The following is a 25,611-nucleotide window of genomic DNA, read 5'->3' on the forward strand; positions in this document are numbered from 1 at the left end:
AGTAATTACAGAGAAAGTTATTTTTAATAGCTTATATAAAAAATAATCCATTTTTACAATAGCTGGCCACCAACCATTTAAAAATTCATGTCCTAAAACCTTTCCAATTTTAATCAGAATAGGAATGTTTAGCTTTAGTGGTAATGCAGTGGCACAGGCTGCCCAGGGAGGTGGTGAGTTCACCGTTGCTGTAGTTGTTCAAGAACTGTAGAGCTGAGGCACTGAAGGACATGGTCAGTGGGCATGGTGGGGGTGGGTTGGTGGTAGACTGGGTGATTTTAGTGGTCTTTTCCAACATGAATGATTCTGCAATTCTTCTGGGCCGTGGCTGGGTGCAGGTTGTCTGGCACTGCCTTGCTCAGTCCTTCTGCCCTAGGAGCTGTGTGCTGAGCTCAGAGTGGCAGCAGGAGGGCTTATGGAGTGGTGGCAACGATTGTCACCAAGTATGCATTTCAGAATTTAATGGACCTAACACTGTGTAAAGGCAGGATCCTGCCTCCCTGCTGGAAGCCACGTGGTTGTCATGCGATAGGAAGTGAAAAAGTTGCTTTTGGTCCCAAACCAGCCCATGTCACTGAGAAAGCTGCCTGCAATGCTCATTTGTTCATCTGCTTGGATTTGCCATGGCAATTATCAAAGTGAGTCTTGGCAACTATTATTGTACACTTCACACTGAAGAGCAGCAGCTAGGCACCTGGCTTGTTCACACACGTGCACAAACACACACGCACTGACCACTCTCCATCTCCACTGCCTACTACCCTACTGCCTGCCAGTGGGTTAGAACATCCTGCTGCCAGGCTCCCTGCTGATGGCGAGGGGATCAGCAAAATACCTCTGCATCTCACCCTGACGAAGCAAGGCCAAGTATATTCAGTGTGTTCTGAGCCCTCTTTTCCCATCTGGCAGCTATTTCAACGCTAATGAAGGTGCAGTCATCTTGTATTTGAAGCACGTGCTGGTAGTAGGCGGGGAAGGGCGTTCATGGCGATGTGCTCAACTGAGTATCTTCACTTTTAAAGGTTACAATTTACATTGGTCTCCTCAGTTCCTCTGTTGCTGGCAGATGGAGTCAGCAGTGCCTGATAGCAGTGTGCTCTATCTGTGTGCTCATGGCCTTACCCAGAGAGCAGGTCACATCTGAGTTGCTTTCTCTGCACAAAAGAAGTTCCCTTTCCACTCTAGCAGGAGCTGAAAGAGAATGAAAGAGTAAGAAAGTTTTCAAGCCCTTTACTGACTACTTTGTCATTGCATGTACTAATGATTTTATAAGTGGTACATTGTGTCCTGCTCTGTCCTGCTCTGTTAAATACTTGCATTTAAAAAAATGACATGCAGAATTGATCGAGGTCTAACAGTTCATAACCGTTGCAGATACAACATGACATCCAGAGGTTTTCCTGAAGTTTGAGGAAGCAGTTCCATGTAGTTGTTATTCACCCATCTTCCCCAAACCCTTGTTCCCCTTTTTGTTCCCAGAAGGCTGTCTGAGAGCTATGAGTGTGCCGTGTCATCCAGGTTCTTGGCTTAGAGCAAGGCTGTCTCAATCCCAAGTTGTCATTCTTTCCCAGTAGTCAGTTACGGGCTGGATGAAGAACCAACAGCATCTTCAGACAGTGATGATGAGGTGATTTAGCAGTTTAAAATGTGTGTGTCTTGCTCACAAAGTTTTTGGTCAGGAATATCTGAAAAAGCAGCACTGGCAGGTACGGAGCATAGTCTCACATTCAGCCACTTGCTCTCCAGCCTGTAGGAGCTTGATACAGAGGTGTCCAAACATGATCTTCCTTTCTTTCTTACTAACATTGGTTTCATTATTGGTTACTTGCAGCTCAATTCTAAAGTAGTTGGAGAAAGTAAAGTGTGGATTGAAGCCATTGAAGCTGAAGCTTGTGAAGATCTTCCCAATGAAAGTGTCTTGGTTTGGAATTCTGGCTCATAACCCACAGGGATTTTCTTGGATTTTATTGCCAGTTTTGCCAAGATAATAACTGCAGGACTTTGTTCTAATAATCTGTTTTAATCTGTGCCATTCAAGTCAATTCTTTAGCAAGCCTTTTAGCAAAAGCTTTTTACAGCAGCTTTGCAAACACAAGGTGAACAGTGAATGAATTATGCTATATCGTTTGCCAGCACATACGCCAAATGTCAGGCAATGACAGAAACTAAAAATTTATGGCACAGAAGGGAAGAATTTTATGATCTTCTATGGACTAATGTAATGACTCTTTTATACAAACAAAGATGGAATGCATTTAAAAGTGTAGCTACTTAGAAAATTGGCCCAAACACATTCTAAAATCTGGATAAATTTGTTAGAGGGAAGAGCTGTGAAAGTGCCCTCTGTTTTCAGTTCCATAGAATGCTTTACTTCTGAAATATGATGCTTGATTTTAATACACCCTCTGAACATTTCAAGATACGGCTCTCCATTGAATTCTTCTGGCACAACATGGTGCAGAGGTGCCCTTATTTTTCAGAGCTATTACTAATACTATTTAAATAGCTGTTCAGAAATTAGATTAAGCCACATCTTGAGACCTGCTTTCACTAAGGACATTTGATTCAAAATTAGTCTTTTCATTGTGAACAAATGGCTATAAACTAATGTCCTTGGGTATGTCAAGTCTCTTCAAATTGATAATTTTCTGTTTTTATGGAATGAGAAAACCTACCACAGATGTAGACAGAAGGAGAAATTGAGCATCCTGGGAAGCCCTGATAAGCTTTTCTCTCACTTGGCTTACACAGTCTTCTCAGATCATGTTCTTAAAATTTCCCTTGACCCTCTGTTTCTATTATGAACGTCATGATGATCTTCACTTTGGACTTGTTTAGCCTCAGCTTTTCAACCGTTAAAAATCTTTGTAGTAACCTGGATAGAGCTTGGGAAGAGGAGCATGAACTGCAGGAAGGAAGGATTTGGAGGATGCTCTGGGGAACTGAATGGCTCATATGCCAGCTCTGCCCACAGCCCCTCTGCAAATCACCCTATTAATAAAGAGCCTGCTTTAGTTCTGGAATCATGGAGTCTTCTTGTGCTATTACCCAGCATGTGGTAAATTAAACAATCTTGTCCTGATTGCATAATGTAACTTGAAATTTAAGTTTCTTTTTCTCTTTAAGCCCGAAAATTTACAGGCCATTTTTGTTTAGATTAATTGTAATTAGTAGTTCTGCTTCTTTGAGGCTCTTCTGGGAATTTTTTTTAGCCCTTTGATGGCTAAACTCAAAAAGCAAAGGGCACTGCTCAGTCTTCGTGTGTCTGGTGTGGCTCAGTGCAAGGGCGAGTATGGTGCTAAGGTATGGAGAGGTGGCTTGGCACGATGGCTATAGCAGAGGTCAGGCAAGAGGAGTACAGTGTGAGGGCAAATGTGCTTCAGTCCCACTACTCACATCTGCTGCCGTGTCTGTCTTTCAGGAAGAGGCACTGGCACAGGTTGCCCAGAGAGGTGGTGGGTGCCCCATCCCTGAGACAACCAAGGTCAGGCTGGGCAGGGCTTTGAGCACCTGATGGAGCTGTGGGTGTCCCTGCTCATTGCAGGGAGTTGGAGCAGATGGCCTTTAAAGGTCCCTTCCAACTCAGATGATTCTATGAAAATCACTGCTTGTGATTTCAAGTCCAGAAGTACCAAGTTCCATCCTGAAATCTTTTCCTTCTCTTGGCTGTACTAAAACAACCTTGTAAGTTCCCTCATGTGTTTATGTTCAGTCTAGAAGCAGGGATCAAATTTCTTTCGTTTCTGAAAATCACAAAGAAAAGACAGTCTTTTTTTTTTTGTTGCTGTTGTTGGTAAAAGCACAGCAATTCACTGCAGTCCACAGAGCAAACTTCACCTTGGCCAATGCAAGTAACAGTTGCACATTAAACTTTTCACCTCAGTGTTTCCTTCTGGTTAATAAATTATTCGGTGTTCATTAAGCAAGGTCTACTGGGCTTCATCTTCTAACTCTAGAAGTGCATTTTAGGAACCATCGAGGTCTCTCAGGATGTTTCTGTATCGTATTGTAATTCATAGAACTGAGATTGTGCATTGTTGAGAAAGAACAAAGCTATTTTAGCTTCAACTGACGATTTATCTGCTAATTTGGATCTTCACAGTCCATATTTCATGTGATGAACTTTCTGTGTATCACAAGAGAGCTTCCATATCCCAGTACCTGTTAGGGTTCAGTTCCCTGGTGTTATGGGTGAGGCTCAGCCTCTCATCTGGCCGAATTTCTGGTTTCTTCACAACTGGTTCTCCAACCCGGAACACAACCTTTCCCAGTTTTGTGGTGATTTAAGTTCCCTGGTGTGCTCCTGGTCTCTGTTACGACTTGTGGTATGTGACACAGCAGGAAAAGGTTGTGGGACAGGACTGAGAAACCCACGCTCTTTCAGTGTACAGTGCTGTCTGCCCTTAATTTTAGAATTGGCCTCTATTGCTCTGTGGGGACTCCTGGCTAATTAAAACTGAAATAGATAAGTCTGTCTCGGCGTGTGTCCCTGACACTGCTGTTTATTCATGTCAGGTATTCATAAGACAGCTGACATTTTCTTCCTTAAAGTTCTCTCAAGTAAATTACAGGCGTTTTACTGCTATGACCTTTTTCCTTACATGAACAAGCTCTGTTTTGACCATTTTTTGGGTGACTATAATGCTAAAACTGATGTAATTGGAGACATATGTTTTTTTTCTTCTCTACAGCAGGGCTGTTACCTATAACGATTCTCTAATACTGGTATTTGTGAGTGATTATCACTTACCAAACTGCTTTGAATTTAAAGAAAAACCTGACTGTTTCACTAAATGGTTGCGGTGATTGCACCTTTTCCCTTCCTCTCTCCCAATGCTACATTTGCTTTCCTAACACATTCGTTTTGTGTCTGAGTCCCAGGGAAATGGCTTGCTCTATTAATACGTTTCTGGAGTTTTCCTGTTATGAATAGCCTTTTATGGCTTTAATGTAGTTTTTGAAAATTCCTCCATTATTGATCCAGATATTATCCCAGCAGGAGTCAAAACCGCAAGACAATTGTGTGAGGATGATTTCTTACTACAGTAGCATTTTATTCTGAAAGCCTGCTGTGTGGTGTGTGCTTTGATGGATGACCCACTGTTTAAAATGTGTATTAGAGGTTGGCTTGCTAATTAAATGCCTTAAGGAGCGCCTGTACCCATTGACTCTCAGTAAATTTGTATATATGGAATTTCCGTTGTCTTATTTCTTGCTTGCATTGTTCTGTTTACTTGTTTCTGTTTTCTGGCACTGTGGAGAAGAGTGGGAGTAATGGCAAAAAAATGACTTTCTGCCTTCCCTTGAGCTTGAGCTTGGGGTGGAGGGGAGAGGATGAGGGCTCTTGGTTTCAGGACTAGGTCTGCCAGATAGGGGATGAGGAGAAGAAGAGGCAGACTGTGCATTGTAGAAGGGAGTAAGAGCACTCACCTGACATTTGAGAGATCAGAATTCAGATCCCTCATTCTCCTGAAGGACCATCTTCTACATCTCAGAGCAGCACTATAATTACAAAGCTGTGAAATGCTCTCAGACCTCTCTGCTGAAGTGCCTATGCTTGAGGCGTTTTGCTGGGATGGAGCAGGTGAGACCCTTCTCCAAGGGCAGATGGAAGGGAACAAGTTCTCCTAGTTACTAATGGAAAGAGCAGCCAAAGGGGGAGACAGAGGCTTCTGCCCACCTCCAAGAAATGATTTCTGAGTCATTAATCTCCATTCCGTTTGTTTGTTTGTTTGTTTTGTTTTGTTTTTGTGGGGCAGATATGAATCACTCACAACATATTTGCTCTGAGGGCCAAGCATTGAATTTCTACTCAGAAGGATTTGGACGCTTTGTTCCAGACAGTGGGATGTGGAGAGAATGAAAATGTTGGTTAATCTTAAGCAAAACGAAGTAATTGTTTTCTATTTAATGCAGTATTTATTACTATTATTTAAAGACTTCAGCTGGAGGACAAATTTGAAAAAATATTGTTCATGAGAACAAACCTTCAAATCCCAAGCATTTTTGAATCTGTTTTCATTACTTTCATCAGCTGTCTGGAAGTGCAGCTTTTTCCATTCACTGTAACTGCTCCCTGCTTACTTGAAAGTGATGGAGGCAGAACCTGGCTCTTCGTGTTCCCAAATCAAGGCTCAGCATCGCATTCATTGGAAGGAGAAAGGTCCCTGGTTTTCTTCTGTGAGTGTTCGCAGAACACATTCAAGGCCAAATCACAATGTTATTTTCATCTGTGTTCCTGCCTGTGTAATTACCTGGATCACTCCACACAGAGTGCTCTCATTGATGCCTCAGAGTAAAGTGGTCTGTATTCAAAACAGAGATTTGATGGCACAGGAGAGGAACCTGTTGTGATTTGAACAGAATGAAGTCATTATGTTCTCATTTATAAACTTTCCTTTAGACCACAGAGTAAATGTTAAGGACCAGATGAATTGAAACTGACAAAAGCAGGCAAGGAAGTTAGGGAATACATCTCCTAAGCTCTCAGGGATGAGTGATGGGGTTGTGGTGGTACTTTTATCTCTGCATAACTCCTTTTCTTACCAGCACCATCCCTTAGGCCACGCTGACTCCTACCTTTCTCCTTCATGAAAGGATGTTGCTGATATCTGTTTTTCAGGCCTGTGCTGTGCTTTCTGTCGCTTGTCTGATCTCTATTTTCGTGTAAGTGATCGCTTGGAGGCCACAAAGCATCACCAAGGCTCTAGAACACCTGAAGTGGTCCTTTGATAATTGCATTTGGTGGTTAACCTCTTCAAGGAAAGGAAGCTGGTTTCTCTGTTCAGGATGTGGAGAGTGAGGAACAGCCATGTCCACTCCATCAGATCTGACATATACAAGGTTTATTACTAGTCCAGTGCTGCAGTGCTACTAAGAGAAGCTGCTGCCTCTGCTATACAGCAGGGAGGGCAAAAGAGGAGAGATACATTTTGGGAGTGAGAGGGGGAGGAATTCCTTCTAATCTCTCTGAGATTATTTTCTTACTGAAATTTGTTAGATCTGGATGGACTAAGCCAACTGAGTTACCAAGACAACCTATCCTGTCGTGAAGATGACCATGAATCTGTTGATTCAAAAACAGTGGAGTGCAGGATTGCTGGGCAGCATACAGGGCCTAGGATGGAGTCCAGCACTGCTGACAGTATTAGCCAGCAAGCCGCAGAAGGACGTTTGGAACTGGGGGCTGCATTTACCAACCAGGGATTTGAAGGAAATGATGCTACTGACAGCTCATCAGCTTGGAGCCCTGAGGTACAGTGAATTGTCATTTATTACATATGGTGAAGATTTTGAAGGGTACTGGTGGTTTCTATAACTTAGACAGCATCTGGAAAGCCGGAGGCAGTTGGTGGGGTGTCTGGGACTTGGCAAAGTGGCCAGCACTGTGGTCCCCATTGATACCAGGCATCTTTCCAAGGAAGGCGGGGGCACAAGGGTAGAGAGCCCTTTCACTCTCCCTTAGTTCTACACCTTTGTTTTGAAGTCTCAAGAAAACATTAGAATTTAAGACACTGTGAATGCCTGATGACTTAGCAGCCCCCTTTTCTCTCATATTCCTTCTGCGTGATGTGTTTGACTTTCTTATTATTTTACCACAAGATTAAATTTCTGAAAAAATACCAGCCTGCATCAGACATATTGAAAGAACAACACAAAGGTCACGTCTTCTCCCTGAGTTAAAGGAGGCTGCTCTTCAGCTGTGGAAATGAATGCCTCCATACTCGGAGCAGCAAGGCTTTGAGAAAAGGGTTCCTTCCCTCAGAGCGTGCTGCCTGCAGCTGGTTAAAGTGATGGAGAGCCACTCCTCAGTGCCTGTGCTCCAGCCTTAAAGGGCATTTTGAATAGCATTTTGGTTTGCTGCACAAGCCAGTCCCACAGAGCACTGTACAACACATGGGAACTCTGAGCAGTGGCAGCTCTGACCTCTCTTTGCAGTGTACCTGACTGTGTTTGTCTGCTTATCTGAGGCTCGTTTCTTCTCTGCATTTGATGTACATTCCCTTGGTACATGTCTGTTGCAGTGTCTCAAATGTCCTCCGCTTGGATTTCTTTGGAATACAGCTCTTGATTTACTCCTGGCATGTAGATTTAAAAAATGCAAACAGTGATTATAGCATCAGGGGGCACATATCCCCAAGTCCCAGTTTATCTACTACAAGCAGCTTCTCATCTGAAGGTATTGTGTGGATTAATGAAAGACTTTTTATTGCAGGAACTAAATGTTCTGACATGCCAGAAATGTTCAAGCACTATTATGCTCCATTCAGAGCTCCTCTCTTTAGAGACAAAAATGATAATTTTATGCCCCTACAGTGGAACCACAAGTACCATTTCAAGCCTGGTCCGTAATTAGCCGCTCTCACAGGTTTCCCTAGCAGAAATGGACTTATTTTGCTTAGTGAAATGGATGTTGGCTCTGTCCTGAATGATTGGGTCACGCATACAGTACACCTGGATTGACATCACAACAACTGTGCTGGGAGAGGGAAAAAAGAAATTCAGGTGAGGTTTCTACACCCCTTGCTTTCCTTGGATTCCAGTTTATCCATTTGTATAGCTGGGACATTCACAAAGCACTCACAGCCCCGAGCAGAGTTCCAGAAGCCAGTGGCTATTTTGTTAAGACTTCTGCAGGAAGAAGATAAAGGATCTGCAAGCTTTCTGGGCTGCAAACCCACAGTGAGTGCCAGATAGCACAGATCTCTTTGAAGGCAGCAGCCCAAGTGCCACAGTTTGGCATTTCTCTTTTCCTGCCTTCCTCCAGTGTGAACAGCTTTCTCTGCAGTGGATATGACCACAGCTATTGTAACAGATTTGAGATTTCATAGAATATCCTGAATTGGAAGGGACCCATAAGAACCAGAGAGTCCAACTCCCTGTTCAACACAGCGAGACCACCTCAAATCCAAACCCTATGTCTGAGAGCGTTGTCCAGATGCTGCTTGAGCTCCAGCACCTGCCCACTGCTCTGGGAAGCCCGTGTCATGCCCAGTCACTTTCTGGTATGCAACCTGAACCCTCTCCTTGACATCCAGATCCTTTTTAATCAATCTGTGAAAAACCAGATTCCTGACCTGCCTTTAAAGGCAGCCAGATGAGACACTCAGCCCAGCTGGGGCAGGAAAGTACCTCTTGGCTTTTTGTACGTGTGGGCTGATGATAATGTATGAGTATTCATGTTCTCCAGCTCAAACATGTTGATGAAAGTGGTTATGCTGCAAGTATGGTTTTTCTGTAGTAGCAGCTCTCAACTGTGTCTTGATTCCATCTCCTCAACAGCAGATGCACGGATGAAAGTGAGGACAGATGAACTTGCAGGGAGAAATGTGAATCAAGTGCAATTCCGTTAGATTTCCTTCTTAAATATTATTTCAGCAATCAGACAGAAATAGCTTTGACAGCTACATAGCAGCACTTATATCTGCATAACGTCACGCTCTCACCTGGCAACCTTGTGTTTTTGTCTTTAAAACCTGCTGCTCCTACAGAAAGGCATGTTTATGAGCAACCAAGTCATTCTGTGAACTGACCAAGAGGTGATATTTCTCTCTTTGGCATTACTACTGCAAGATATGTGACAGCAGGTCTCCATCATTAATGTACACAAATGGACTTCTGTATCCAGATGTGCAAATCCTTTGAACATCAATACAAATATGAGAAGCTGGAGCTCTGCACGACACGGCAGATGAATCTGAACCACTTGATAAGTAGACTGACAGGAAGTAGATATAAATTTTGAGATTTGTTTGAAGTCTCATTTGAGACAGCCCACCCTAGAAACTTCTCGAGGGAATTACATCAGAAGTCTTATGGCCCATCAGCTGTACTCTAAACAATAAGATTCCTATGTTGAGAAGAAACGTTACTTGAAATGCAAAAGAAGATAAATGTTTGAGGAGGAGGGTGACTCAGACTGCTAGTGACAGGCCTTAATTCACCTTCAGGCTATTAACTGAAAATCTTCCCCTAGTACAGTGTATACTCATGTTTAAATACAAATCATTGATCACTATAGCAACCCCTTTATCACTTGAAGCACATTCTAGCTCTAAGATAACAAGCACTTTTGAACAGAAAGGCGTACGCCCACTCATAAAAAGGTAAGGTGAGTATCCATGCTTTTTATTTTGTTTCATCAAGATGATTTTTGCTTTGAAAGTAGGTAAAAGACTGTGCGTGAATTGGTCTGCACATTTGGGGTTTCTATTTTGAATTATTGTTCCGAATGTTTTAGTATCCATGCTGAACAGAAGGTACAGATGCATCTCTTGGGAGACTTAAAAATGAATACAGGATCAATATGTATTTAATCAGACAGTTTCTCTTGATTATGATTGCTTTAGCTGTGGGAAACGTATTGAGAGAAAGAGTAGCATCCAGAAATGGAATTTCCATTCTGCAACAAATTTAGATATTTTGATTTCCCCTTCCATTGAACTGAACACAGTGCTTAAAGGTTTGATTATCCCACAGAACAAAATGTTCCAGAAGATTCAGGTTTGATTGAGTTGTTTGACTTCAGTAATGTAAAATAAATAAATAAATAAACCAGTGTATATTCAAGTAATAGCTTCCAACATTTTTAACCAGGTGAAACCAAAAAGTTTCATTAATGCCTCAAAATAAATGTGAATGAAATTAAGTAAAGAAACCCAACTTTCTGACTAGTTTTTTTCCCTGTGTTCATTTTTTTTGCCAAATTAGCAGTCTTCTGCTAAACATTTCAATATTGATGAAATTCTGTGTTGGAAATGTTTCAACAAGTGTTGTTGCTTACTAGGTTATATGGGGAATATTACACAGAATCAAGCAATTAACTAGCATTGGCCTCTCAGGAAAAAAGTAGAATCCTTATTTTCTAGAGAAACTGCCTACGTTTGCAAGCACAAGTGAGGTGATGAACGTTTTTGAAATAGAGTTGGGATCACAGAGGCAGCTGAACTCCAGAGAAGGGGTTTTTTTTTGTTGTTTTTTTTTTCCTCTTTTCTCTTTGCAGGAGACTGATGAGGTGAACATCCAACCAGCTCATCCCAGTGCTCATCAGCCTGTTTGTAAATGTGGTGATCTTGATGTCATCTTCAGTTATAAAGCCTCAAGTCAAAAGCTAATAGTTACTGTCTTGGAAGCCAGGGACATCCCTGACAAAGACCGCAGTGGAGTGAACACTTGGCAAGTGCATACAGTCTTGATGCCTAGCAAGAAACAGAGGGGTAAGACGAGTGTCCAGAGGGGACCCATCCCCATGTTCAAGGATAATATTACCTTTAGTAAGCTGGAGCCACATGAGTTAGGTGGCCACGCTGTCCGTTTCCGCCTCTATGCCGTGCACAAGATGATTGGAGAGAAGATGATGGGAGAGCAGTTGTTCTACCTGAGCAACATCAGCCAGGAAGAGGAAGTGAAGGTGACGTTGGTCTTGGAGCCAAGGAGTAATTTGACTGTAAGTTTGAGGAAAGAAATTTGGAGTCCATAAAATTGTTCCTTTGGAGAATGGGGATTGGCTGTACTTAATATCTTGAATTGAGGACCAACAGAATGCAAAAGGTGGATCTGTCCTGCCATCATCACCATAGTTAGCAGTAAGGGGAAGAAGGCAGCATGTCTTCCCTGTACAAAGGTGTGCATCATTAATATGTTATGCAGAATTTGTAGCTCTAATCTTGGAATCTCCAAGGCTAATTGACATAATTTTGAGTAGTTCTTGTGCACCATTATGTTGATGGAGCAGTACTACTGCCAGTTCAAGGGTGACCTTGTTGGGCACTAGCTCCAAGCTTGTGGTTCTCTGCACTGAGCAGTTTCCGCATTGCCAGAAATAATTGGTGATGTTCCGTTTCATGGCAGATTGGAGAGGTAGGTCATGGGAGGAGGAGATGGCTGTGCTGCATCATAGCCTTCCATGCACATCACAGTTGTATGTCTGTGCCAATTGATTTGTGCAGAGGAGCTCTGACATGATTCACAAGAAGCTCAGTGAGAGGTTATGCACAGAAAAGGAATGAAAGATCTTACACCAGGTGAGAAGGGGATAGAGTGAGCATCGTGGTTCAAGGAAGGAAATGAAGAAAATACGCAGTACGTGAGGGAAAGAAATCCAAACTGTGCAAAATGCATTCCATCCAAAAGCTGTTTTTAAGGAGATTTGCTGTGTGTTTAATGCATTGGGATGTACGCTTATCTCAGAGGCTTTGATTTGCACTAGTAATAACATTGCACAGAGTGCATCATCTTTAAAGAGAAGGTCTGGAGATGTGTTTTTGTGGAAGTGATGCTTTAATTCTTTCGGTGCCTTATCGTAATTCATTCGTAGTCATTGCCATTTCGTAACAGAGATCTTACTAAACAAGGCCACAAAGCATAAAGCAAAGGGAGGGTGGTGGTAAACATTCTGATGAGACTTTCAGTGCTCTTTCCCTGCAGAGTGCAGACTCTCAGCTTAGTCTGTCAGCAATCTCTCACAGTGACAGCACTTCTTCAACACAGTCCCTGTCGCATGGAGGGGTGCCAGAGCTGCTCGTGGGCTTGTCGTACAATGCCACTACGGGGCGGCTGTCAGTGGAGATGATCAAAGGCAGTCATTTCCGAAACCTCGCAGTTAATAGGCCACCTGGTAAGTACTTCCACTGCTATTAAATAACACCATCGAGTCAAAATTTCCTTTTTATTTTCTTCCCCTGGATACTCCATTGTGTCATTTCTGAGTTAGATCTCCTTACAGAGTACCTGATTGAAAATTAAAAGCGTTATTTCAAACGGGCATGCTGGTAAACTTCACAGTGTAAATGGCTGCAATCACATGAAGACACAGCTGACAGGACAGTAATACCCCTGTGCCTCTTTTATTGCATATACCTTTACAACACCTGATTATGGCAAAACTGCTATGATACCCAAAGCACAGAGTAATTCTTAGCAAATTTATAAAAAGAAAGAAGCACTTTCCAAGTGGTTGTATGTTGCCATGTGACATGGAGAGGCCCAGATTGGTGCTGTTAGATGTTTCCAAGGGCCGTACTGTCAGTCCCCATGGTGTGGGCTGGGCACTGGTTGATGGTTCTTTTGGCTCTTTGGGGATCTTGCTATTCTGAATTCTTCATAGCCACACAAAAGAAGTCTTTTGTAGAAAGGAAAAATAGAGTTTTTCTCCTGTGTCTCTACAGCTGAGCTCCCTTCTTCTGATACCCAAAGGAAGAAGTGAAAATAGCATTTTGTTAGATTTGGTTAGTGCTTGAGTAGATTTGGTTAGTCCTTTAAAAAGACAGTGGTGCTAATGATTAGATGGTGCTAATGTCTGTGAGATAGATGGGATCATGCAACCACAGTGTTATCTGCTTTTTGGTTTGTGCCTTCTCACACAGGGTTTGAATGGCAGCCCTACTCATATTGTCCTATTGCCTACTGGCTGAAACCAGCCGAGAATGGCAGTTTGGAATAGCATTTTTGTTTGCTGTTGTGTTTGTTTTTTGTGATCTAGTTGTCTGCGTGTCAGAGGTAACAATCTTTGACAGCTTCTGGCATTCACTGCATTTGATGTAGTATCTTCAGCTTGCAGAATGCTAAGATTGCTTTTGCAAGATGCTGTTTGTCCCAGAGCTAGCAAATAGTTGTGTGATATTTCAGTATGCAGACATGAAAACTTAAGTTTTGACTGAACAGCTTCAGTACTTCAGCATACTCCAGAAGTAATCTGACCATGTGGGCAGTCAGTACTTCAGGAATCAAGGGCAAGTCTGCAGGAGTAAAACATGTGACCTCAGTCTATGTAGCCCTAGCTAATCTCATATTAACTGTGACAACATGAGTAGCTCTTCATGGGATTTACTTGAAGGAATGGTGTTGTTTGCGTTTGTGTTTTACTGAAAGTTTCAAGTAAGAGCAGTTGTAGTCAATTTAAAGGAAAGGTAGGCTAAGTCTACTTTTATTCTTAAATGAAAGTAGACTCAAGTAGTCCCAGTATATGTCCAAGTTCATTTGCTGCAGTTTTTCTGCTGCACTTTCATGCATCTGCCTGTGGTCTTTGAGTTTTGTCACATAACTGCCTGAAGGGCAGGATTATGCAGCACTTCTGTTTCTGTATCAGGCCCTGCTGAAGTCTTGTATCTAGCTGAGTCAGGAAGCTGTAATGCCCCACGCTTTCCCTGTAAATGAAAGGCTTGCACTGCAAAGAACTTGAAAAATTGGTGTCCAGTTTTCTGCCTACAATATAATGACCAAATGACTGGCATTTGGTGGTACTCTTATGAAGAATGTCTTTCTGGGTGCTTATGGTACAGCGCTGTGTGTTGCAGTAAGCTGAGCAACCCTTTCATTCTTGGAGTGCTGGGGAACTGTTTCTGTCCTGGGCCAGGACAAAGGGAAGCGGCCACAAACTGAAGCATAGGAAGTTCCACACAAATGTGTGTGGGAACTTCTTCACAGAGCAAGAACTGCGAGCACTGGCACAGGCTGCCCAGAGAGGTGGTGGAGTCTCCTTCTCTGGAGACGTTCAAGACCCACCTGGACACCTACTTGTGCAACCTGGGCTGGGATCTGCTTTGGCAGGGGGTTGGACTCAGTGATCTCTAGAGGTCCCTTCCAACCCTTACAATTCTGTGATGGCGTTTGGCAGAGTAACCACGTGCCTGTAAGTTTGCTTTCAGCGTGGCTTACCTACCCCTTTTAGATGTCCTGTTCAGATTTTAAATGATGGGCACACAGAAAAACAGTAGGTTGGTTGACAGCATCTTTAAAGCTGATAAGCATTTTGTGTGTTTGCTGATAAGAAGAGAACAAGTCCAGTGTGTGTGAAAAGAAGTCGTTCTTTGAGGGAGTTTCTGTTTTATATTCTGTCTGAATTTTCTGCTTTCTGTGTCTGTGGGGCTTCAGATAAGCCTAGTTAAATCAGTTCGATAAGCTAGCCAAAGTGTTCTGTCAGCCACCCAAACTAATATTCCCGACAGTGTTTCATAACGGATTTTTCCTGTCTTTGATATTAAGGCCATCTTGAGTTGGCTCTTTGCATCCTTACTATGTACAGATCAACTACAGCATTATCAAGCCTCCTGTGTCTCCATGTTAGGTCTGCTGTTAGGTGAAGTTCATCAGTTATTACAGTGAAGTTCTGAATCTATCACTATCTGCTTTTACTCAGTGTTTTTTCTGCATTCTGCATTGTACTTCTGCACCTGTAAAGCACCCAGTAGTGTGATGAATGAGAAGAGGAAGACCCAGTGAAGCAGAAATTGAAAAAAGCTTAAAAGAAGGAAGAAAGCCAGCGCTTGTCTCACATGCTGGAGTAGCATTTCACTGATAAATCCTTCAGACGCTGTAGAAGAGTGCTGTGAGGTCTGATTGTCTCTGTCTGAAATGTGCTGCCTGAGTGAGATGCTCAATAAGTCCTTCCCTAGGTGAAAACTAAAACTGCTGTCTCCTTTTCTGGAGGGTGAGGAAATAGCCCTTGTGTTTTCTCATATCCATCCTCTCTATGGTTGTGTTGTTTGAGGCTTAAAGAGAGTGATTTACTTCTTCGAAGTATCGTGGGGTTTTCAGATGTAACAGTGGTTTGAGGCATTTAGTACCAAGCTCAAGCTGCTGTGGTGGCAGTCATTTATTGTAAGGTTGAGACAGTCACTGGGCAGAGTCCATCTCCATTTTCCACCCCTGCATACACAGAGCCCACATAGTACCCTTTTGTAGTCCACTTGTAGCCCAGCACATTTAGCTCTGTCTGCTGCTAACTGCTGCAGCTATGAGAGCATCTTACATTACAGCAAATTCTCCAGTTGTTGTCTTTCCCCACTTTGACCCTCTTCTCTGCCACCTGGGGTCTTGCACATCGACACCTTCTGCAGTGTGTATGCATGCTCCCTTGGCATCCTTGTGCAGGGATTTCACTATGTGCAGAAGAAGCCAGTGATTTAAGGTGTTAATGACTGCAGAGGTGACAGCTAATTTCTGGAGAGGGAAGGGAATGTTGGAGGTGGAACATTGTATCTCTCATTTTCTTCTGGGCACATCCTGTGGGGTACAGAGGGTTAAACCTAGTCATTTAAATAATGGTGGAGTTAGGGAACAGCTGGGCAGCCTACAGACACATCTTGCAGGCAGTGGCTTCTCTTCAATTACATATGTGGAGTTTATGGACAGCTTGGTCAAGGATAAGCATCCAGGCATTGTTCTGGACAATGTACAGAGCTGCAGGCCTGAGTCCACAGTCCCTAACCATGTGAATAGGTCCATTATCACTCGGAGCACTTAAAAGCACTCACAAGAGTGGTAGCAGCATTGGACTGTATGGAAGCAGCACTCAGCTGTACGTTGGTAGTGTCTGCCAAAAAGCCTCATGCAGAAAAGCATCTGGAGGTTTGTCAGATGTGAACAGCCCAGGTATTTTAACACTTAGTGGTGTATGTGTTGTGCACCTCATTCTCTTTGGTTCTCGTTAAAGTCACTAACCTGTATTATCATTTCATAGGGGCTTGTATTTTGGTCTTAGAATATCAAAAGCCAGCATGTTCATTTAAAGAATGTTTATAATAAAGAAAGTAACAGGAGAAGTGCATAGCACCGGCAGACACGTCTTTAAGCATTGGTAACTGGTAACAGATTATTTGTTTCTTATAGTAGTAGTACCTTGGGATTGTAATGTTGGACCAGTCAACATTTGCACTAGTCAGTGTGTAAACACACAACAGAGAGATGGTCTCTACCCACATGATCCTTAACCTTCATCAGCTGCTCTGGGTGCAGCTCTCTTTCCTCTAATCCAGCCTTTGCTTTTTCCCCTTTCGCATTTATTTTTGGGTTTATGTCTGAACGTAATGTGATTTGAGAAGGGCTATTGTGAAAAGATATTCTCTTGTCTAAGAAAAGTCTTCCAAGCTTTTCAGCTGCTGCAGAATTAATCATACATAATAATTACATCCATACATGATCATTATTATACCAGTGGCATATTAACCCTATTAAGCAAGTACAATAACACTAACTCTGGGAAAGACGGGAGGGAAAAAGAATAATCTGTCAGAATTTCTATTGGGAGGAGGTGAAATTCTTGAAGTAAAAATCTGTGTGTACCTGAACTCCAGGTGACAACACCAAGGAATACAGAAGATGCTCAAGTAGGAGAATTAGAGTCCTTAGATAGTATTTCTTGGCAGGCACCAGAGGGCTTGAAAGATATTTTTTATCAACTTCTTTGTGAAGGAAGTTATTATCCCAGAGGTCTAAGACAGATTAATTTCTTTAATTGATCCCACTAAGACCAGGAAAATGAATTAAAAAAAATTAACCAGCGTATCTGGCACTGAACAGGGAGCTTGCTTGAACTCCTAAAGCTTCGTAATTCATACTCCTATCTCATCAGTAATAAAAGGGAGGCTTGTACCAGGGTGAGCTGGGGTAGATGCAGTCCAGAGAGCTCTATAAACAGAGCAAGAGCAGTAGAGGTGTTGGGCAGCTATTCAGTGCTGAGTTCTTGCCAGTTGGTCAGAGTAAGCTTGTACAAGACACTTCTGCATCTTTACATTGTCCACCCTTGGATATGTCTTGAATCAACTTAAGATATGATGAGAAAGCATTGTTTGGGGTGGTAAGTCCCAGAAGGATGCCTTAAGTGATGAGCAGCTGGACACTGGTGTGGGAGATAAAGTGTGGATTAACGTAAGGTGTTGTGTTGTGAAATTCAGACTTAACATGGGGGGGACTCAAAGCCGCTTGGGAGTGAGATACTAGGCTTATAGGAAATGTCTAATGAGAAAAAAGTCAATGAAATGTGTATAATATTGAAAAGCAAATGAAAAATCCCTATTTGATTGTAAATATCCAAGTGCCTGCATAGTGAATACCATGCACAGTTCTGGCTCCCTCCATTCAAATAGAATATTGGCAGGATTGGAGAGATGCAGTGATGAATGACAGGGATACTCAGAGGTATGGGAGCAGCTTCCAGCAAGCTGCATTTGGGTAACCTGGGCCTCCAGTGATGCTACAGCAAATGGGAGAAGGGAGATGATTTCATGTTGGTCTGTGAAATCGTGTTGTGAAAGTGAGTTGGCAACAAATATTCATTGTCTCTCCTGATTAAAAAAAAATATATATTAATGGTCTTGAAATGAAGTGAGGAGGTAGCAGGCTCTAAGGGAGTGTTCATCATGCACTGCATACTCACAATGTCATGTGTGGGTACAAGAGCTTTCCCTGAGTTCAGCAGGATAAATCCATGAAGAATGATGCACTGAGAACCATAGAAATATAAAGATTGTCTTTGACTAAGGAAGTTCTTGAGTCATGAATCATTGGAGTTTGGGAGAGAATCAGCATATACTGTGTTTGTGTAGACTTGCTAAGGCAGGTGGTGTTGGGTGAATGGTCCTAGTACAGCTCTTCCTTATGAGACAATAAGACCTGGTGCTGAAAACCAAGGCACGGAGTAATGGACTTTTAAGGAGCAGTAGGGAGATTTTTGGAGCAGATGTTCCATAGTAATTAAACATCCAAGTCTTGTTCTTGCAGTTATCCAGTATCACTTCGAATAGTTTTGTATTTCTAAAAGTCTGTGATGTTGTTACATTGCTGTGTGTAAAGTGAAGGTGTTTCTGGACCAGAGGAGTACATTTGAAGCTGAGTGTATGGTGATGCCTCTCCTGCTCCCATAACTGTGAACAAGAAGAAAAATCTTTTTTTCCCCCTCCCAAAATAAGCAGAAGACAAAGCAATTGCTCCCAGGGTAGAATCCTGCTAATTCCAAATTTCAGTTGAAGCTGAATGTTTAATGCAAATCAACAGTAACTCCACAGAGCAGCATTCGCAGAAGGTCTGATGACAGGCTGTATAATAAAGCTGTGCCAGTGGGCGCCACTGCTGGAGGTGAGAACAGCCAAACTTAAGCATCCTTACACCACGCTGCAGCAGAGCTACCGCTCCCATTGCTGGGAAGCTGGGCAGTCATGCTTTCTGATACACTCTCACTTAGAGTTCCCTCTCTCTGCGAGGCAGCAACAAGGCATAAAACATTGTAAGAAGTGTTGAAAATGCCCTTCTGAGAGGACACACCCTGAGCGTTTGGAGAGGTGCCTGTGCTGCACTTTAGGTGCATAAGCACAGAATGAGGCTGCACCTTCTCGGGGTCAGGGAGGTGGCTGCTGGCTCCACAGCCAGCACGTGTCCTAGCTTAGGGCTGGCCCTGTGAAACCCACTTTGCTGGGCACAAGGGTTGTGTCAGCAGTTTGGATTGCCAAGGGCCTGAGCTTGGAGGCAGTCTGGAAGCAGCTTTTCTTCCTGAGATACCTTGCTTCCTGTGAGCCCTACATCCTGCCCCTGCACCACGCAATCCATTTATGCTGGCAATTTGCTTCCAGGGAGCAATGTCCTCCTTTTTGCTGCCTTTTACATGAAGGGCGTTGCTGGTCTGTTCCCCAGCGACTCACACATGGCAAGGAAGGCTGCCAGATCCCAGCCTCGTGCGGGAGAGCTGCCAGCCATGGCAGAGCAGACCCGAGTGGCAGAGACTCCGTGGAAATGGAGATAGAAATCTGGCTCCTCAGCAACGTAGTAGGCAGATCTCAATGCTCATATAGTAAATAGAGTAGGCCACAAACTGCCTCTGGCCTAATGTAGATTTTCACAGTGTAGGGTTGGGGAAAAAAGATGGAGTCTGGCTCTCCTCCATGCTTTTTTCCTGGTACAGCTGCAGTGAGCCAGGCTCAGTGCTCCCTGCCCCAGGGTGGCATCACGGGGTAAGACCATGCACTAATGGAGAGAACCTTCTGGAACAGGTCAGTTGGAGCTAGTGAAGATACCAGTGAAGATCTCTCTACTTAGTGCAGAGTATCATAGAATCAAAGACTATTCTGAGCTGGAAGGGAGATCAAGTCCAACCCCTTGCTCCACACAGGGCCGTGCAAAATCCAAACCCTGTGTCTGAATGTGTTGTCCAAATGCTCCTTGATCTCTGGCAGCTTGAGGTTGTGACCACATATTAATCTGGACTGCAGTATGCTGGCATGGTTATGCTGGTTTTGGAAACGAGTTAGCTTGCCTGGAGTGAGGCTGGGAGAGTCCTTACTGCTCTGCATGGGGTATACCCTGCAGACCACAGCTTGAGAGGTCAGGAGGCTTTGGTTGTTTATTTTCTTTCTAAATATAAATTCAAGCAGGGAGTTGGACCCTTTCATACTGCAGTGTTTTTGTTCCCGGGTCAGTGTTAATAATAATGGTGGGGCTTATGATAAGAGAAAGCAGAGCTCTCACTGTGCTCCGTGCGCCAAAAACAGGAGCAAATAAATTATAGTTGATTATTCCCCCGAGTTGTCATTATCAGTTAGTTCCCTTGGAAGGATGATGACAGAAATGGGTCATTAGAAGAATCACGGATAAACTGATTGCCTTTGCAGATGAGCTCTCAAGAGGTGTTTTATGGTTGGGGCACTGTTGACGGAGACAGAGCAGTCTGCATGAGAAGATGTTTGGCCAAACCTCTGGAGTAATATGCAGCGCCAGCCCAAAATGTGTCTGGCTTCTTGCAGCATTCCTTAATTTAGTGCTTTTCACTCTGGTATTAAATGCAGAGGTGCTGATATTTCATGCACGTGAACACTGTTCGCTGCACGCATCCCAGGGATGAAAGACGACTTGAAAGCAAAAAGGATCCAAAGCAAGAACTTCCTTAGGTGGATGTGGTGCTAAAATTGCTCTTGGCAAAATTCAGCTTTGTTCTGCTTCTTTGCAGACTTTTGTTGCAATCTCATCCAGTCCCAAGCCATGAAGAGGTCTGGCTCTTCTTTCTGTGTGAGATAGGTGCCTGAAGAGAAAGCAAGCTCTTTGGTATTTTAAAGGAAGCCTGATCTCTCCTGTGCGCGACAGAGGTGACGTGAAAGTAAATATACTGAAGAGTGTAAAGTGCTGAGATACCACAGTAATGAGGCCATTACTGAATCTGAGCATGTAATTAGATGGAAAATGTTTGCCTTCGTAATGAATAGATGCTCTCACACGTACATTCCTCAACAAATTGGCAGATTCATAGTTGATGTAGTTCCACAGATCTCACCACATGTCTAGGAATGGATTTTCTTTGGCAAAGCCAACCAAAAGGGAAAGCTTTCCAGCTCAGAGGACCAAACTGGACCACAAGGAGAAAACGAGCAAGTGTTTTTTAATGAGACACCCAAGAAGGTGCTGAAAGGAGCACAATGCAGTGAGGGCAAGTGAGCTGCAGTCTTCAGATGGAGTTAGTGAAGCAGAATATCAGCTCTGCTTCATACATACCAGCTCTGCAAAGCAGATTTCACATGCTAAATATATTATCCACACCTACTCCTTTATTTCTGTTCAGGCTAGCTCAATTCTTTTGGCTGGTAAAATACACCTAGTGGAATAAAGCTAAGAGGAGTTAGCAGCCTGATATTGTCTCTTGCAATGGTTTTGCTCTTTTGTTTACATGGGAATGAGTAAGGCTCCAGGTATTAGCTCTGCACAGAGCTTTTTCCTTCCAGATTGCATGTTCTCACCCAAATGATATGTGTAGTAGACCCTCCAACCTTGGTACTGTGCAGAGAGGACCTTTCCGCAGGATTATGTAGCAGTATTTGACGTGTATTAAGTCCAGTTTTCTGATTTTGATATTGCTTGGTTTAAGTCATCAGCTGTGCAGTGCTCAGTTGTCTTCAAAACCAGCACTGTTACTCCCTGCTTGCAAAAGTTGCCTGAGGCCTCAGGCAGGGGTGTGGATCTTAGAATTCAACTGCAAGGAGCCTATTTATTCATTAACTGGAAAATTAACTGGGACTTTCTGGGACAGCATCCTGTGAGATTTAAGCTGTGGCACTTGCTTTTATGTTAAGACATATATCATCTTTTAGTAGCCACACTGTCTAAAAGATAGCTGCTGAATTATGCCGTGTGTCTCTTTGGCAGAACTGACTATAACTTGGCTAAGTCTGTAGGGTCTGCTGAAATATTTGTGCATAAAGTTAGGTGTGATGAGTCCCACCAGAGCTGTCAGTGCTGGCAGTACGAAGGTAGGATGATAGAAAGGTTTATTGAGAGGAAAATCTAGACCTCAGTCCTCTCCCCGTCTTCTCAGTAAAAGAGATTCAGGCATGTGTTTGTGACCCTTCTCCTACCTGGCATGGGAAGATAAGCTAAAAACATATTTCATCTGCTCATTGCCTGAGTTTCCAGGTCCTGTGCTTAGGTGGAATAGCAGTGAGGGCATTTATAGCAACCCTTGGCCTTACACCACTTCTCAGCTCTGCCTGGCCCAGCACACAGCCCCACAGGAACTTCTGAGGGGTCCCTGGTCCCTCTGCTTCCCTCTGCCCACTCCTAGCTGGGGCAGGATCTCTCCAGTCCTGCTCCATGACCCAGCTGTGCCCTTGCTGCAATCCCAGCCAAACTCCATTACCCTCAAGAAAGCAGTTCTAAGAGAGGGATGAGGAAAGGGGTGCGACACCAAGGATGTATCTACAGGAAAATGGAGATATTGGGCAAGGAGCAGAGAGGGTCTCATCTCCATGAATTCCTGTGTTGGAGCACTCTCCTGTTGTACATGCCAGCAGAAATGAGCCTCTGTAGCTTTCTGCCTGCGCATGGATTGGTTTGGAAAATGTACTGAAATTATGTAAGTGGGAGATTTCAATTTTTAAAGGAAATGCATTTTGAAATTTAAACAGGGAATCATCCCACTTAGCTGCTTGCTTGTATTGAAAAATAAGTCCAGCTGAATTTTGAGCCATTTTGAAATTCCCCCTTGCAAATAAGGGTGAATGGACTGAAAAATAGAGAGGAAAAAGAAAGCACAGCCCTCTGCTCCCCATTTATCTTTAATTGTCAGTGCAAAGCAAAGTGACATCTCTACAAGTACTGCAAGAAATTGTGTCTGGCAGTTAACTTGCTTGGTTTCACACTGAGTTGCGTTAGAGCAGAGAGTTCTCTCTTGCAGGTTTTGTTTCTGATGGATCTGAAGTTGTTAGAGAATTCAATCCCTCAGCGTCACCAAAATTGAATATTACTGTGGGAATTAGTCCACCTCTCAGCGAAGCACCTCTTAGTGAAGCAGCTCTTTCCTTCCCAGCTACAATCAGCAAACTGTTTCACGTCAGAGCTCTGCTTTTCTGTCTAACGAGTAGGTCTTTGTTGGCAAGATCTGCTCATCTCCAGTGTTATGCTGGGAGCCAAATTGGCACCACTAGCTAATGATTGGACTGAACTTTCTCCACAGAAACTCGATAGCTGTACAGCTGTGCATACTCACAATGTGCTCCTCGATTGTCAGTCTCCTGACAGCTTTTTCAGTGGAACAGTTTGAGGAGCAGAGAGCCCTGCTTTGGAGACACAGAAGTGTTTTCACACCTGAAGTGTAATTTCACACCTTGTGTCGCTCAGCAGATAAGTGCGTAAAATAGCACATCAAATGGGAACACAAGAGGATAGACATGCTGTAGACAAGAGACCAAGGCTTGTTATTTATTTCCTATCTTCAGCACACTCTGAAATAATAATCACTTGCAGAAACCCAGGCACAGATTTAGGGAGAGGTTAGAAGAGGACTTTCTCAAGTGATCTGCTACCATCGGTTGCAGAGCAAGGTGAAAGATTGCACTGAGCTGGGTCTGTGGAGCACAGGGCTCTGCCTGGGACCACGGCATTAGCCAAAACATACCAGAAGTGGGGTTATTAGCACAGGGGGCAGCAAGAGTTTTAGGACTGAATATATAGAATTACTGAATTAGACCAGCCCTTCCTTGTTTCTACTTATCATTTCTACCCTTTGCATTCACTCAAACAATGAATAAAATTGAACTTCAGTCCGAAAAGAAAGAAAGATGAAAACTTGGAACCGGTCTTGAAATCATCATGTGAGATCAAATCATTTTCTCCCTTTTTTCAGGACCATTTTGTTTGCTGTTTCAAGTAGGAGGTCAGAGAGGCTTTTTTTTCCCCAAGTGAAAGTGACGAAGGGGCACGTGCAGCCAAGGGCAGCCCTGGTAAGCAGCTCCAAAGCTTTGTTGCGAGGAAGAGGAATAAAAGGTGCAGACACACCATTTGACTTGGAGAATCCGTGGAGATGCTTACAGATTCAGTTTGCCTTAGGTTTCCTAGATTAGCAAACCATTTCTCCTGTTTTTTTTTTTTCCAGGAGCGTAGGTCTGAAACACACATTTGCTTCCTTCCTCTCTTCACCCCAAGGGGTGCTCTCATCTGCTGCTCTTCATCCCATGGATGAAAGGGATAGGTCTAACTCTCATCTGTTACGCAGTGCAGACAAAGCTGCTCTGCTTGGAGTTTTTAAGGTGATTTTTGACTACTTGGGGCTTTCAATTAGTCTGTGAACCGTGCCAAACATCTTATTTCCTGTGTTTTGTCCTAGATACCTATGGAAAGCTTTGCCTGCTCAACTCTGTGGGCCAGGAGATGTCCCGCTGCAAGACCTCCATCCGTCGAGGGCAGCCCAACCCTGTCTACAAGGAAACTTTCATCTTCCAGGTTGCCCTCTTCCAGCTCTCTGATGTCACGCTGATGATCTCCATTTACAACAAACGCAACATGAAGCGCAAAGAGATGATCGGCTGGATCTCCATGGGGCAGAACAGCAGCGGAGAAGAAGAGCAAAGTCATTGGCAGGAGATGAAGGAGTCAAAGGGGCTGCAGGTCTGCAGGTGGCACACACTGCTGGAGTCCTAATGGTAACCAGGGCAGCCTGCAGATCCTGGGACCGTGGGCTGTCTTCCCTCTTTCTCAGTCAGCAGGAAGCAGCTGTCCCTTGCCAAGCACCGTGCTCTGAGTACTCTTTAACCCAACTTCTCAGTATCATCTGTCAGGCATTAGAAGTGACTGGGAAGCAAGTTTAGTTCTTGTCTTTCCAGGCTGCCCTGCGTTTTCCAAATCCAAATTAGTAACCCTAGGAAAAGCAAGGGCAAACCTACAAGATCCTCCCTCTGGCCCTCATCTTGCTCATTGTATCATGTCTGATCATCACAGTTTGATTTTGACGCTGTTTTCTTCTGGAGTAAATTCTCTGATCCCTCCCTTATTTGTATTAATGAAGTTCGCAAACATTCTTGACGCGCAGATAGCTCACAGATAGGCTGAACTGCATGCAGATCACATTTTCTCTCCTTTATTATCATATTTTTTAAGTCCTAGAAATGAGCATTTGGTGCCTCTATAGAGTAGATTTTTTGGGCAGCATGGGAACGCACTGTTGAATTCTCTATCAACTTTAAAGTGCCTAGGCATTATTACTGTTTCTGATACTAACTGATAGTGTTTATTTGGACTTAATACTGCCAGTATTCTTAATAAGGCATCCTGTGCATTTGTTAGCCTGTGTTACCACGGAGATTGCATGACGGATAACTAATAGCAGATTAATATTGTGACTGTACAATGCATGTTTGGATGCTTACTTGAAGTTCAAGGCTTCTGTCATCATGAATACCAAAAAACAAAGACCAGAACAAACTGCACGTCCACCTTTGTGCCTGAATCACTCTTTTCTGCATCACTGTTTTGACCATGTGCTATTTTGTTCTGTAAAAGTGAGTTTCATTCAGAAAAGCATTTCTGTGAGCATTATACAGAAAGGCTTTTGATCCTTGACTTCTTTGTTGTTCAGTTAAGCAC

At 43.4% G+C, this 25,611-nt stretch overlaps 1 protein-coding gene across 1 annotated transcript in view; it reads left to right on the forward strand.

Annotated features, from left to right (window-relative positions):
- The window catches only part of SYT16 (synaptotagmin 16), a 37,203-nt gene extending 12,534 nt beyond the window's left edge, over positions 1-24,669 (forward strand). Inside the window, exons 2-5 of the mRNA XM_065755666.1 lie at positions 7,001-7,254; positions 11,003-11,446; positions 12,427-12,616; positions 24,356-24,669. Coding sequence (XP_065611738.1) covers positions 7,001-7,254; positions 11,003-11,446; positions 12,427-12,616; positions 24,356-24,669 — 1,202 coding nt within the window. The remainder of the gene's footprint in view (positions 1-7,000; positions 7,255-11,002; positions 11,447-12,426; positions 12,617-24,355) is intronic.
- Positions 24,670-25,611: the final 942 nt, after the last annotated feature.

The sequence above is a fragment of the Cyrtonyx montezumae genome, unplaced genomic scaffold (assembly GCF_038088225.1).
Source record: "Cyrtonyx montezumae isolate F1298 unplaced genomic scaffold, pur_monq_1.0 scaffold_10, whole genome shotgun sequence".
Lineage (NCBI taxonomy): Eukaryota > Metazoa > Chordata > Aves > Galliformes > Odontophoridae > Cyrtonyx > Cyrtonyx montezumae.